We start from the raw sequence: 12,843 nt of genomic DNA, 5'->3' as shown, positions 1-12,843 counted from the left end.
GCAGGCCAGAACTGGGGAGGCAGGTCCAGCCTACTGAGACTCCTGGCAGCTGTCAAAGGCTGGAAGGAACCTGCAATTTTGGTTTGAGTCATGAAAAATAGCACAGAAACCAGATTTAGCATTTGCTGTTGATGTTGCCTCTATTTATTTATTTTTTCCTATACTGTAGGCAGCCTGCAAAGGCCAGAGCCTTGGCCAGATCTTTTTGAGATATTTCAAAAGTTATTGTTTGTATTTGGAGAGGCTGTGGATGTGGCTGGATTGATGAAAGGTCTGACAAACATCTTTTAGAGGATGTAAGCAAGGATAAGAGAGAGGAAAATGAGTCAGATCTCTGCATGAATTCCAAATGGCAAAAACCTTTGCTAAAAAAGCAAAGGGGGAGGGAAGCAGGGGAAGCAGTAACAAAGCAGACAGAGCAGCCTTTTGTACCTATGAAGTAGTGAGTAAGTGAGAAGAGTGCCATGTTTGCATTTCTGTGAACAGCAATTTATCTGAACAGCAAGTCATCCATTAACAGATCGTGGTTTCTATAAATAAGCATGATCAACACATGCTTCATCATTATTCATGGTGGTGACTTGTGATGTCAGATGTGATGCTATAAAACTTTAAAATACTTCACCTGTATCTCAAGACAACACTGGTTAGGCAGAATTTTTAAGCATCTTGTTAATCTCTCTTGTCTTTATTCCTTTCTACCCACTGTTCTTTGTATGACAAAGGCAAGTTAAAATGGATTATCAACTGAGGTTTGTGTTTAAAGTGGTCGCAATTTTGGCACCCAGATTGTGTGCTGCAATCCTGGCTGTCCCTCTAAGAACCCCATCTGGGCTGCTCTGCTTGGCAAGAGATAGCAGCTGTAGAAGTCTGAGAGGCTGTAGCAAGCAAGGGATGAAGGTAGCTACTGGTGATGGTTAAGTTGCAGGAGCTGCTGCCTGTATGCGAATCAGGAACTCATTCTTGTGTGTCTGCCTTTGTAAATTGGTGTGACCTCTTTGATTTGTTTGCTTTATTATCCCTCAGGTATTTGTGATGTTTTGCACTTTCTTGGCAGCTCATGTGAATGCAATTTTTTTTTTTTCTTTTGGGGCAGAGCAGGTTTTTGCAGAGGTCTTTCTTGTGGTCTGTGCTGTTCACATGGTTGTGAGTTGCTGTTTTGTCTTAATTTGATTTGAGAAGCTCCTTGCATGCTGCACTGTGGATTTTAGTTCTGTGTCTGAATTGTTCACCTCAGCTAGGTTCACAGGGCATTGGCCTGCTGTGCTGACCAAGGAGCTGTTTCCTCTGTCCTGAATGTTGTGGTGTTGCACAGACCAGGGTGCTGGGAGTAGGGCTAGTAAGCAGCCTGCACAGCATGGTCAGGGAAGGCTTTTGGACGTCTGCACATTGGCTGAGTATATGAATTAAGCTGCATCTGGGTGTTCCCTGGTGTTATTTATGGCACGGTTGCCCGCTGCTCATGATGATGATGTTCTGAGGGCTGCAAGCCACTGATTACAGGACAGACATAGACCTGTTGGAGTACATCCAGAGAAGGGCCAAAAAAATGATCCACGGAATGGAACACATCTCCTGTGAGGACAGGCTGAGCGAGATGGGGCTGTGCAGCATGGAGAAGGCTGTGAGGTGACCTGAGAGCAGCCTGTCAGCATCTGAAGGGAAGCGACAGGACAGAAGGGGACGGACTCTAGCAGGTCTGCGGTGACACAACAGGAGGAAATGGCTTCAGGCTCTGGGAGGGTAGATTTAGGTTGGAAAGGAAAAATCCTTTATGGTGAGGCTGGTGAGGCAGTGAACAGGTTACCTGGAGTGGTTGGCGCCCCGTCCCTGGAGACTTTGAAGAGGAGGCTGGATGGGTTCCTGGGCAACACGATTGGTCTGCAGGTGTCCCTGTGCACTGCAGGGGAGCTGGACACGACGGCCCTCAGAGATCCCTTCCGACCTAAGGATTCTATGACTCAGACACCTGATGAAACGTGGCAGCTTTACCAAACGCCCTTGCAGCTTAACTCAAGCGCCTGTTAGGCCCGCAGCGGAGGAGGGCTGTTAGCTAAGCCTGGTGGCTCGCCGCGGCACCTGCACAGCTGCCTCTGCCGCATTTACAAGCGCACGCTGGGGCAAACGGCCACTCCTAAACACAGCCCGCCGCCGTCCCACCGCCATGCTCCGTCCCGGCCCCCTGCGCCTGCGCCCCGGCCCCCCCCCCCCCCCCCGACTACATTTCCCAGCATGCTCTGCGCTCAGCCTCTTCCCGCAAAGCGCGCCGTGCCCGGAAGGGGGCGCTGCGGAGGTCCCTCGCGCCGCTCCGTACAAAGCGGCGAGGGAGGGGGCGCTTCCTGTTTGTCTCGGGCCGAGCGGGGCAGCGGCCATGGCGGCGGTAGGCCCTGGGCCCGGCGGCCGCCGGCGGCGCGGAGCCCCCACCAACATCCTGGCGCAGCTCCGCCACGGGCAGCTCAGCGGCCGCGGGCTCACGCGGGGGGCGCAGGTACCGCCGGGAGGGCTGTGTGTGTGCGGGGGGGCGGGCTGCGCGACCGTGGGCCCCGTGGGGCGGGCGGAGCTGCGGGCCTGCACTGGGCCCGGTCCTGAGGCTGCGCTCCTGCGGCTGCTGGGCCGTTCGGGGATCGGCTTCGTACCGGGGCCGGGCCTTGGAGCGGGGGCAACGGCAGGGGTAGGGGCAGGGCAGGCCGCCTGTGGGCTCCTCTTATCCCATCCTTCATCTAAATGGGGAAAGGCCGCAGAGCCGTGCTGGGTTCTGCGAGGAAGCTGATGATGGTGGGAAACGCTGAGGAATGGAAGCAGCTCCTCCACCCGGGCTGCTGCCTATCGTGTGTGTGCGTGCTGCTTTCTTAACGAGCCGCCCCGGGGTTCTGCGCTGCTCGTTTCTTGTTGCAAACAACAGTCGGTGTTTCTTTTAAAGGTGCAAAGGTAGGAAACAGAAGCGTGGCATAAAGAACTTGCTTTTCAGTGGTCTCTTTATTAAGCTAACAGTATCTTAAGTTTTCAAATGTGGTAAAAATGGGATTTTAGTGGTTTTCATTAGTTCAGCCATTAGGGTGTTCTCCTTGATTAAGAGGGCTTCTGAGCAGTCCCTGGGAGGATACTTGCTCATCCAAATCAGCATCCATCCCCAATACTGTAGATGAGGTAGGTGGAAGAGGCAGGAGGTGATTTTAAGCTGCTGCTCTGTCCTGGTTCTACTGCTGGTTCAGATGCCAGTTTGGTTAATACTTGAGAAAAACCTCATTGCTTGCTTGGATTTAACCCTGTTACTCTCTGTTTTACAGGCAGCTATTTCAGTGGGTTGTTTTAGGAAAGCGTTCTGCAGACGCAGGCTGTGGTGGCTCACCAACCTGTGTCACTGCCTCTGTGCTCTAGGCTCCCATAGCAATTTAAGCCAAATAAACCTGTAACCAGGTTGTGCACCAACATGAAGTGCTGGGCTGCTGTGTCTGCTCTGGGCTTCGTTTAGCTTGAGAAGCACAGTGTTGTACCATGTTTTAATTTGGGGATGTTAGCAGTTGTTTGAAATGACCACAAATGTCCAGACTTGGAGAAATCAAGGAGGCTTCTGCCAGCTACTTCTTCCTTCTCACAAGATCCAAATTCAGGGTGAATTGTGTTGCTTTTTTGTTTGTTTTTCTTCATACGTTTCATTGTGTCTGTGCTGAGCTGAGAAATCTCAGGCTTGGGCCGTAGGGCTCCCAGTGCTTCACAAATGTGGTAGGAATGCATTTTTGAATTACTTAGACTGAGGGGAAGAAAAAAAAAAAACCAACAAAACTTCTTGAATGATTTTCAACTCTGAATTGTGCCTTTGTACTGTTACCTTGAAGCAAGTCTTTTGTTTGCAGATCTAAATTTAAAATGCTTCGACCTAACCTTTAAAGAAGCACAAGGCAGTTTGGGGTACTATTTTTATCAGTGTTTATCAGACCATTTTCCTCTTTTGACTCCTCAGTAGCAGTGTGGAGCCCTTGAGTGGGGTTCTCAGCTCATTTGCTTTGAAAAGCCTGAGAGCAGAAGGCTTCTGAGCTGCTGTGTTTGGGTCTAGAAGAAAAGTCAGGACAGTGCCCTTAATGTTCTCTGCAGGGAAGCTGTTGCAGGCTGCTTGAGCTGCACATCTGGTGTCCTGTGGAGAAACTCTTTTCCAGCACTTACTTCAGAGAGATTGGGAAACGCCATTGCCTGTTGTGGTTCCTGCCATCCGAGCCCTGTTCTCCCACAAGATTGGTGCTGCTTCAGCATCTGGTCTCTGGGAAGCAATTAGTATTCTTCTGTAGGCAACAGCAGACTTGCTTTGTTTGTAATGAAGCTTTGAGTACTGATTTTAGGTGATCTCAAAATCTTTCTGTATGAGGAAAGCAGGTGCTGGCTCTTGAGATGGTAAGGATAACATCGACGTGTGTCAATGGAAATTCATCAGCCTGATCTTACAAGGACACGAAAATAATTTGGACAACAGCTACGTCAATATCTGGCAGCACTGAGGCCAGCTGAACCTCTGAACAACCTGGATCTTTGCCACGTGTTCCTGCTGCTCTCACCCACCAGAAGTCACCGTGTTCTTGGCAGCTGGCCTGTATGCATTATTGTTAAGATGTTAGATGAATGAAACAGGTTTTGGTAAACACTGCCATTATGTGTTCATATATCCTTTGTGGCCGTATTGCTAGCCTCAGTTGCTGCCCTGGATGTGAGTACCAGCCTCTGTTTCAGATTGTATAACCTCATGTAAAGGTTTGCCCTGGTGCTGAGCACTGAGCAAGTGAAAGGGGCTTTTCAGGTGCCAGTAAACAAGAAGCAGACTGACTTTCCAGAAGTGACACACGTCTTATAAGGAAAATATTACTTGTGAACTGGCTGGCCTGTGGTGCCTGTCCTGGCACAGCTGTGTTGTGCACAGAGGCACTGTAAATAACACATGGCAGGGTTTGTGTTGCAGTTCCATCAAGGCAAGGGAGTGTTTTGGTTCACCTGACCAGGCTCAAAGCAAAGCTTCGTCCCATCTGCAAGAGGACAAACGCCTCATCTGCTGCAGGCAGGCTGTGAAAAGCGTGTCTGTAACATGAAAGCAGAAGATATTTACATGCACCAGTGTGAATCCTTGTAGAGAAGCAGTGTAATAATGGATTAGCCAGAGATTTGCTGGCAAATTAGCATGCTTGTGCTGCTGTCCCAAGAGCAGATCGTCAGCACTGGTCTCACACTCTCAGGACTGCCAAGGCTTTGCTGAAACAATCAGAGTGGAAAAGAGTCCGTTTTTCCGGCTCTGTCTCACAGTCTGCTGTTCTGAGGTTCTGCTTAGCATTGTAGTCCGTATCCACTTCGAACTATTTTGCTGTGAAAGGAAAACATTTCCTACCTTATCATGCAGATTTCCATTTCCTACCGTTATGAAATCTCTGAAAATATTTTGTTTTCCAACCAATTTTGTTTCCTCCTGACAACGATGACAAGTGGACGTTCACGTGAACATAATCCTCTCTAGCAGCTCTAATTGTATTGCTCTGAGCAGGCTTACACCTCTTCAGGAGAGCGCAGCCAGCCAGTGCTGGACAGCTTGCACTGGCTTTTATGTAACAGGGAGCAGAGCTCTGTCATATGCAGGAGGTGATGTTGAAAAGTGGCAACGTTAGTCTCTGAGAGTGTTATTTTGCTTGACTAAAAGTGAGTGGGAGGAAAACAGTTCCTTGCTCCTGCCTTTTCCTAGCTATCTTTACATGTTGTTTGCTTTCAAAATGGATTAAGAAACTGGCAGTTCCAAGGCAAGAGTGATCACTGAGAAGTTAATATTTTACAATCTTATTGATTTATTTTTTCTCTGAGCATGAAATCATCAAAATAAACACTGGTACCCTGTATTAGTTCTGAAGAGCTGCCGCTGCTGAGGATCTGCTTTGGAGTCGTTCTGCTCTCAGAGGCGGTTGTGGATTTTGGAGGTAGATGAGGTGTGGCTCATAGAACAGCTCTTCCTGCAGACACGGAGTGGAGCACTGCTTTGGGCTTCACAGGGATGGCTGCTCCGAGCCAGGAGCTGCAGCAGGGCCTGTCCTTGTCAGTGTGCCTCCAGGTTTGTCCCCTCTTTTGGGATGTCAGGAGGATGGTGGCGGGCTGGGCTGGGCTTTGCAGGAGCCCTGGTGCTGGGAGGAATAATCCACACCTCGGGGCTGCAGGGAGGCTGGCAGTGGGGATTTCTGCCAGCTTCGTGCCACCTGCAGGGAGTTGCCTTTGCAAATAAAGCACTGGGGCCTCTGACACGTTCTTACCCACAGCTGTGTGCCAAAGACCCAACGGATGAGTGGCAGCTGCAGGCTTCAGCGCTTTCTCCTAAAGCACTTCCCAGAATTGCTGCGCGGGCCTGAGGTTGTGTGTCTGCGGTGCTGCCTTGTGAAAACAAAGACGAGGCAGGGGTTAACCTGGTGGTTGTGTGTGCAAAGTAGCAGGAGGAAAGAAACAGATTGTGCAAAGGAATGTTTGGTAGTGACTGGGAAGGAAAACGCAGTAAAGAGAAGAAATGACTGGACGGTCCCCAAAATTGTGAATAATCATTTTCCTGGCTGTGTGTCAGAAACAACTTCCTAAGTTAGTACTGCGGGGAGGAAAATTAAATATTTAATTGCACAAATATTAGTTTCCTGTTTCATAAAGATGCAGCCTAAAAGGCTCGGCGGAAGGGATATGGAAAGGATTTGGTTTCCTTCTAAATACGCAGAGGCCATGTGCTTGTGTCTGTTCTGTGAGATCCCTAATATTTGCCCATTTTATTTCTCTTACACTTTCTGAACATGGGATTTACACAAAGAATTGAGACGAATACTGGGAATGGAAATTCTGCTTTTTTAGAGACTTCCAGTCTTAGCTTAATCCACAGTTGCAACGGCCTAAAAAGGAACTAAAAAAACCCCAAATAATCTGTCACAGAGCGAGTCCTTTAGTGGTGTGAAGGATGCCTGGACACCTGAGTTCACTGCTTTTGCCTTTTCAGATAGCAGCCTCATAGAAAGCACTTTCCTGTAATGACTGCTGAGTAAGACTGAAACATTTGAAGTGTAAAATGGGAAAGCATACAGAGGCTTCGAAGCAATCATCACTGCAAGAAGCTTTAGGCAGGTAACAGGTGTTGCAGCACATGGTGCAGCTCTGACCGTGTGCACTGGCACAGAGCAGCAGGGACTGTGCCTGGAGCACTGCAGTCCTGCATGGACACGGCAGCAGCAGGTGCTGGGGAGAAGGGAAAGGGGAGCTAAGCTGATAGGGTGTGCATTCAGGGAGATAGGAGCACAGGGCTGCTTATGGTGTAGTGAAAGAGTGGGGATTTGCTAGTAGTTGTTGAATGTTAGAAATTGCTAATGGATGCCCTGAAGAAACCCAAAAGGATTTCTAACAGGAAGAAGGAGAAAAAGTATGCAGATCTGTCTGCAGTCTCTTTGACTTTGTGTATAATTCTTCCTGCATATAACTGTATAATGGGAGAGTATTCCTACTGTAGTGGGCTGCAGTCCTCTGGGAGAGGCTGAAGCGAAGTGCTGTGCATGCCCTGCCTTGTGGTGCTGGAGGGGCTTGATGCTGTGTTTCAGCTCGGTGCCTAAATCCTCCTGAATGTCTGTGAACCAGGGTGCCACAGCTTGGAGCAGGAGGTGGCTGGGACAGTCTCACTAGGCTGGATGGTTGGCAGGTTCAGATGAGGTCTAACCTCACAGCCTTCCTTTGGGGTCCCTCAGGTATGCTCTGCAGCTGTCTAGCAAGTGAAGAAGGGTTCTGAGGAGTCCGTGTTTGGTTGGGTTTATCCTGCTTAGGTGAGACCGAAAATGTGTTGGAGAGGGAATGGGGCCCCACTAATCCTGATGGCTGCTCACTGATGTCTACCCAGAGACAGCGAGGAGAAAACCAACTTCACTTACAAGGGAAAACTGGTGACTTGCTGCTGTTACAGAAATCATGAGGCACACGTCTTAACCAAAATGGTTCCAAAGGAAGACAACTCCATACAACTTAATTGAATTTGAATCCATCCACAGAATCCAAAATCTTCATGTTGGCAAATACAGCCCCACCACAATGGAAATACTCAGAGCCAGGGCAGCCTCGTAACTGTAAAGTGGGGACCACAAGCTGGAGTTTGCAGCGAAACCAAGGATGGGTTTTAAATCAAGAGAAGAAAAAATTGCTCTTGGAAAGCAGTTAAAAGAAGATGAGAACAAGGAAACATTTACTACAGCCTTTCAGAATCTCAAGTCTGGAAGTTTTCTGCGGATTAGCACAAATACATCAGTTGGGGAGAGGAAGAGCTGCTAGTACAGAAATGAGAATGGAGATCCTGCCCCAAACTGAGAAGTATGTGTGTGGTTAGCAAACGCAGCACTAAGCCCGGGACTGGGCTTTATTAGTGCTGAAGGCCTTTTGGCCACTCTGAGGGCTGGATGCCGTGTGCTGTGCTGCACCCTGGAACCTCGTGCTGCAGCCCCTGTGCCTCAGTGTTGCCTGCAGTATCTTCTCCATCAGCTGGGCTGGATAGCTGGAGCCTTTCCCTGTGTTCTTTGCGCTTCACCCAGCAATTAATCTGGTTCCTCCTGCAGCTCGGTGCTGTGTGCTCCTCCCACGCCGAGATGGGGCAGTGGCAGAGCTCCCTGTGCTCTGGGTGCTCAGGGGGAGGGATGGGGATCTGTGGCTTCAAAGGAGCTGACCCATTATTCACAGCCTAAGTGACGCAAAGCCATTTTGAGTTTCTGGTTTTGCCCTGCCATTTCTTGTAGGAACAGCCTCCATGGAAGGAGCTCTGCGTCATTCCCCAGCAATGCTGGTTGATGACTCTTATTCCAAGTTGGAAATATGAGAAAAGTTGAAAACTGAAGAGAGCAGTGTTACGGGCCAGGCTTGCTCACACTGCTTTGATCACTCCTTGTAACAAGAAAAACAGACCCTTAAGAGCCTTGAGATTCTTTAAGTACCAATCTGAGTATTTGATTTAAGGCAAAACAAAGAAACCCTGTGTATCTGGGAAGGTAAGAAGGGGGGGAGATTCGCAGATGCTGCCAGTCTGAGTTCATCATGACAAATTTCTGACATTGTATGCTGTCTTGCACAGAGAGAAAAGAGTTAAATTCTCAGAAATAGGAGTATATTTGCATATAATTGTGTCTAATCAGGAACTGAACAGCCCTTTGGAATTGTTCTGAGGTATAGCTGAGAAGGATGCCTGGGCTGAAACAATAAGGAAGGAGATTTCCTGGCTGCAGCTCGGAACAATGAGCATGGAAGGAAGCGTGGAGTTAACCAGGGATCAGGGAGTGACTGCACAGAGCAAGGGCAGCTTCAAGTGTGGGTCTGGTAAGGGAAAATGCACTCGCATTGCACTGGAATATGGTCCTGCTCTCCCTGGGGATTGGTGTGTAAAACATTTTGCCAGAAATCTTGCTGGTTGGACATCTTGTCATTGTTGGCCATAACTGTACAAAAGTCAGTCCTCACTGCAGGTTTGTTAGGAACCTCTGGTGAAGCACCTTTAAGGAGAGGGGCTACATTTTGGTTAGCATTAACTGCACTGGGGACTTCACAGAGGAGTTCCTCCTTTAGAGCATCTGCTGGATCACCCTGGAAGCCTTCCTGCTTTGCAGCACTTGCTGCAGCTTCTTTGAGTGGAATGTTCATCAGCATTGTGCTGCAGCTTGATTTTTTTCAGGTGTAAAGCACTGTGATAAATATTGAGGATTTTTGTATGTTTTGAGAAGGAGGAAAACTGGAGTTGTTGGCAAAAATGTAGCAGCAAATGCTGAGGTGTTCTTGGTGATTGCAGCCTTCTTCCTCAGTGATAACACAGTGCTGTTCCCCTGCTGGTGGAGATGCTGGTTGCCATTTAGGACCAGCCCAGGACTGGAGGAAGAATTCTCACTGTGGTGTAGATACGTTCCTCAGGAGCATGCTTGTCAGTCCTTTTGGTTTGGGTCATTGCTATGACCAGTAATGGCTTTAGGGACTTGGCTGAGGAGGTACTCATTACACACTGAATGGGAAAAGGAATGGAGTCTGTCTTCATTGCATGCTCTCTACTTCAGTCTCATATCATTTTTGATAGTGTCAAGGTCACCAATTTCCTCCTTCAGTGGTTTGTCAGTCAGAGGTCTGCTTGTGGAACTGGATGAATGTGATCCCTCTGAAAAACGTGATCGATACAGAACTATGGGATGGGAGTAAGTATTCCAAATGATAACATCTGCTTTCAGGCCTGTCCTTCAGATACGTTAACCATCCGCACAGTTCTGCTGCTAGCCCTGGATAAATCCCTGCTTGGAGACGGGCTGTGTTTTGCTGTGGTATGGCCTACAGCACACGGTTTTTCTGTGATGTTCCTGTTTTGTTATTGTGGACGGATTGTTTTCCTGAGCCTTACACGTTGAACATGTGGGAATTACATTCTTCCTTTGTTGCAGATCACAGAGGCCTTGTTGAAGGAAAGAGATAAACAAGCAAAGTGGAATGGGATTCCCCTGCTGTTACAAAAGCTATATGAGCACAGCCACCCAAACAGCGACTTCTCCCAGTGCCAAAGCATCTTAAAGGTAGTGCCTTCCTCTGCGTTCTTCTGGAATCCACGTGCTGTTTTGTGGTTACCTTCTTTAAAGGCTAACTTTAAATATGCTTACCAACTGTGATTTTTGGAACTGTTTCTCTGATTGTACCTGTGGATTGAATGTAGATAAGAGCTAGGGATGCATGTAATTGATGAGCCAGTAGATCCATGGATGCTCTGTGGAAGTTGTGTATATGCAGATGAATAGTTTTCTTTATAAATCATCTTTTTTTTTCTTGCATGCAGGAAATTTCTCCACTTCTTTCAATGGAAGCCATGGCATTCGTGACAGAAGATAGAAAAGCTGCTCAAGAGTCCACTTTCCCCAATACATACACGTTTGACTTGTTTGGAGGAGTTGATGTAAGCATGGTTTATTTGGTTTGTTTTGCTGTGTTTTTTGCTTGTTTTTCCAAGGATTTCTGCAAAACAGTTGCACCATTCGTATGTCCATAAATGGGATCTTTGAGACTCTTCTAAATGCAATCTGCAGAATGATTTTACTGTGCTGATGTTAACCATTACAATTGTGGCTCTTCTGCCCTGTGCTGGCGAGGCCCCACCTGCAGTGACCAGATACTGTGACCAGACACGGAGTCCTCAGTGCAGGAGAGACACTTTTCATGTTACATAACAGACTGGAATCTTTCTGGATTCTTACCTTCAGGTAGCTCAATGAGCTACGAGACCTCTAGAATATTAAGAAATGGTTTCAAACGATTTCTAGTTGTAAGATTAAGTACTGCAGTACTCTCGGTACCACTGAGAATTTCATTTACCACTGAAGGATATGTGTGAGGACTTATTAAGCACACTGTGTGCTCTGTTAGCAAGACGGTCTGTGTTTACTGTTGGCATGTAATGCACTGTTTCATCTATGGGAGGAAAAAAAACCAAACTAGGGGCTGATAGGTTTATGTGTGATGTTTTGACAGTTCATCTTTTATTCTGTTCGTTACAGTTTGGTGTTACACAGATACCTGAGTCTACTCCAGCTCACAATCATCAGCCACTGTGATCTTAGCTTTCCTTAGAAATGTCTGGCTTGTGTTTTCCAGTGGACTGACTTTTTGGTTTTTGCAGTGTCTTTGCTGATTCACTCTCATTGCAACACTGTGCCTTTGTTTCCAGAACAATCCATCCTAAATAGATGTTTTTGAAACAGCACTGGCTTACTTGCTAATATCTTGTCAACTGAGGACAAAGTTCTTCAGCTACCCAATAAATTTGGAGCATGATATGAAACTGCTTAAAACGATACTTTTTATTTTTAAAACAGAAGCAGTGGTGCCTGCTGTTGAAGTACATTTGCTACAAGAGTGCAAAGCACTTTTATTTTAATACTTAAATATTGGAAAATTGCTAAAGGTTCATTATTTGGGGGGATGTGTGATTTCCATCCTTCATGTTACCTGGTATGTGAAATTACTTTCTTTGTAGATTCACATTCTTAATAGTTTGCCATAGGAAAACTATTTTATATAACTGTTATTCTTTCTTCAGGGTGAACACAGCCATTTCTGTTAATTTCGACACCAGTGTTTTTTTTTTACTCTGGACACTGAATCTTAGTGATTTCAGCAGAGGAGGGACTAAGTTTGGGTTTGTCACCGACAAATTAATTGCTCATTTGTGTTCCAGTTATTATTCCCTTTATTCTGTGTCTGTTGTCATTTCAGCTTTTAGTAGAAATTCTCATGAGACCAACTCTTATGACACAGAAAAAGAAACAAAAAAGTAAGTAAATAGTTGTGCTGCCTCTTCCTTCGTTGTTGCTGTGCCCCTTTTTGAGACATGAGCTGTTCCAGCTTTCTGTTGCTCTTTTCTCCATGCCGGGGATTTCCTGCTCCAAAATGAGTCACTGGTTTCTTTATTTTCTGTAGTGCTGATTCATGCTGGTTTAAGATACTCATCTGCTGCAAAGTGAAGCTCACGAGTATTCATGTTATCAGCATAACTTTTCTCAGTGCAGGAAATCTACAACCACTGGAATCTTTTCCTCTTACTGTGGCTGTTAGCTGGCTGCTGTTAACGATTATTAGCAATAACCCAGTAACATTATTTATGTAATGGGATTTGTGTGGATTGTAAGCTAATCAAAGGTATGCTGCTTTCCTAACCTAGACACAGTGACTAGTAATTTCCAAAACGTTGTAAAGAGCATTTGTTAACGAGGAGCAGTGGCTGCAGGGCAGCTTTCCTACTGGAGCAGCTTGAATTGAGTGTTTTCATTTATGTTGTCTGTGATTCTGTTGGTTCCACGCAACCCTTCT

The 12,843-nt window shown here is 46.9% G+C and overlaps 1 protein-coding gene across 2 annotated transcripts in view; it reads left to right on the top strand.

Annotated features, from left to right (window-relative positions):
• The first annotated feature begins 2,371 nt into the window (after nucleotides 1–2,371).
• Nucleotides 2,372–12,843, top strand: part of LOC122186740 (transient receptor potential cation channel subfamily C member 4 associated protein) — a 31,205-nt gene continuing 20,733 nt past the window's right edge. The window contains exons 1-4 of one of the 2 annotated variants that reach the window (XM_042883641.1): nucleotides 2,372–2,488; nucleotides 10,431–10,559; nucleotides 10,817–10,933; nucleotides 12,250–12,307. In XM_042883641.1, coding sequence (XP_042739575.1) covers nucleotides 2,372–2,488; nucleotides 10,431–10,559; nucleotides 10,817–10,933; nucleotides 12,250–12,307 — 421 coding nt within the window. Of the gene's footprint in view, nucleotides 2,489–5,841; nucleotides 6,074–10,430; nucleotides 10,560–10,816; nucleotides 10,934–12,249; nucleotides 12,308–12,843 lie in introns of those variants that run through there. The other variant, XM_042883642.1, reaches the window with a different exon arrangement.

The sequence above is a fragment of the Lagopus leucura genome, unplaced genomic scaffold (assembly GCF_019238085.1).
Source record: "Lagopus leucura isolate 7727_CA_CO unplaced genomic scaffold, USGS_WTPT01 Super-Scaffold_100039, whole genome shotgun sequence".
NCBI classification, from domain to species: domain Eukaryota; kingdom Metazoa; phylum Chordata; class Aves; order Galliformes; family Phasianidae; genus Lagopus; species Lagopus leucura.
The sequence above is the reverse complement of the archived record's forward strand: the minus strand, read 5'-3'. Positions and strand labels throughout refer to the sequence as shown.